The 1,879-nt window shown below is 43.2% G+C and overlaps 1 protein-coding gene across 1 annotated transcript; it reads right to left on the bottom strand.

Moving 5' to 3' along the window:
* Window positions 1-982: 982 nt before the first annotated feature.
* LOC145390682 (uncharacterized) lies at window positions 983-1,597 on the bottom strand. Its single transcript, XM_080265475.1, has one exon. It carries the CDS (start codon window positions 1,595-1,597, stop codon window positions 983-985), a length of 615 nt encoding a protein of 204 aa, XP_080121601.1.
* Window positions 1,598-1,879: the final 282 nt, after the last annotated feature.

The following is a 1,879-nucleotide window of genomic DNA, read 5'->3' as shown; positions in this document are numbered from 1 at the left end:
ACTTGATGGGTAAAGTTACATTTAGATCTTGCCTAGGCTTCATTACTACGCTATACATACAGGGTTTACAATTTGGCACGTGTGTGTGTGTGTGTGTGTGTGTGTGTGTGTGTGTGTGTGTGTGTGTGTGTGTGTGTACATACGTGCATAGATAGATAGATGAAATTGTATACACGGAGGAAAGACGGTAAATCGAGGGATATGAACATCTTTTGATGATGTGTATATATGGTCGATCGTCTGTATGCTACTATAGTATCCCTCGCCATTTATCTTGCCCTCGCCGAATTGTGCGGCTTTGGTGTGTCCCGCACCTGTGTAAAGTGGTGCCACGTTTTCTATACCGTTATCTCTCTCTCTCTCTCTCTCTCTCTCTCTCTCTCTCTCTCTCTCTCTCCTGGCGGGAGATGTGAGCCACCCTGAGTGCTTTTGATTCTTTTATAAATTATTTATAATTGTGCTTTCATTTGTTAATTTGGTTTTGTTATATTTAGTGATATTTATCATTTTTTGTATACGGCGAAAGATGACCCGTTATTGCAGTACCTTGATTGATTTTCATTCATTCATTCTCTTTCCCCTTCCTCCATCTCTCAGCCTGACAATGCCTCCACCACCACCACCACCCCCCGTCATGCCGACAATGCATTCAACCTTGCCCCTCTCCTGCCTGCCTGCCCCCCTCTCTCTCTCTCTCTCTCTCTCTCTCTCTCTCTCTGTCTGTCTCTCTCTCTCTCTCTCTTATTGCAAGAGATATTTTGGATATTTTCTTTTACATAATATTGTATATATTGTAAATTTGACTTCATTTCCACACCACCCTTGAGGTATTTGTCTTGCGCGCTTTTTTTTAAGAGGTGTCCCCAATAGGCCTATTCCTCTATCTCTCACAGAAGGCAGAAAAACAGAAGAAAAAGAAGGAAGAGAAACATGAGGAAGAAAAGTGCGAAAAAGAGGATAGAAGAGTTATGATGTATCCTCATCAGAAGATGTGAGTGATAGTGAAAGAATCGATGTAATGATCAATCACCGTATCTCTCTTTTCATCATCCTCTTGCAGTTTTTCAGCGTGCCTCACAGCATTCTTCCAGTTGTCTGCCGTGACGTTGTTGAGTGACTCATGGACGATTGGCTTCAGATCTGCAATTCTGAACGTATTTCTCTTTGACACGTAGCCTTTAACCTGTGCCCAAATTAGCTCAATTGGGTTATATTGGCAGTGGTAAGGGGGTAGGCGTACAACCCTATGTCCATGTTCTGAGGCCGTCTTATCGATGACGTAGTTTGTATTGGCAGCTGCGATGTGGCGAGTCACAAGATGCAGGAGTTGCGTTTTGAGGAGACCGTCTGGCACTGTAACACCCTTCTCCTCCAGCCATTCTTGGATCTCCACCTTCTTGGTCGCAGTAGTTGGTGGTTTGTCTATTTTTCTGAAGTGATAGCATGCATTATCCATCACTATAACAGAAGATGATGGAATGGTGGGTAACAGTTGATTCTTAAACCACTTTTCAAAGGTGTCCGCATTCATCTGTTCATGACAGTCTCCTACATTCTTTGCTTGGAAAACAAGGGTTTGCTCCGGGAACAAATCCATCTTTGGTTCCTGCGTGCAGCAAAATCAAGCGGGAACCCTTCCCTGTGGGCACCCTCACTCCCACGGCCTTGTTTGCATTGCTGTCTACCCAGCATTTGGACACAGAGTAATTTTGATTGATCCATGTCTCGTCTAAGTAGACAGTGGTTTTGCCTGAACTTCTAAGCTCCTTCATTTCTTTCAAGAAAATACACCGTGCATACGTTATATCATCTCTTTCCATTTGGAATCTCCGTCCATCAACATTTGCATAACGAAAACCGATTTTCTTAAGAACTCTTA

This window comes from Coenobita brevimanus, chromosome 15, assembly GCF_032717465.1.
Source record: "Coenobita brevimanus isolate Jiangsu-jjx chromosome 15, ASM3271746v2, whole genome shotgun sequence".
Taxonomy (NCBI): domain Eukaryota; kingdom Metazoa; phylum Arthropoda; class Malacostraca; order Decapoda; family Coenobitidae; genus Coenobita; species Coenobita brevimanus.
This window is presented reverse-complemented; position numbering and strand designations above follow the sequence as displayed.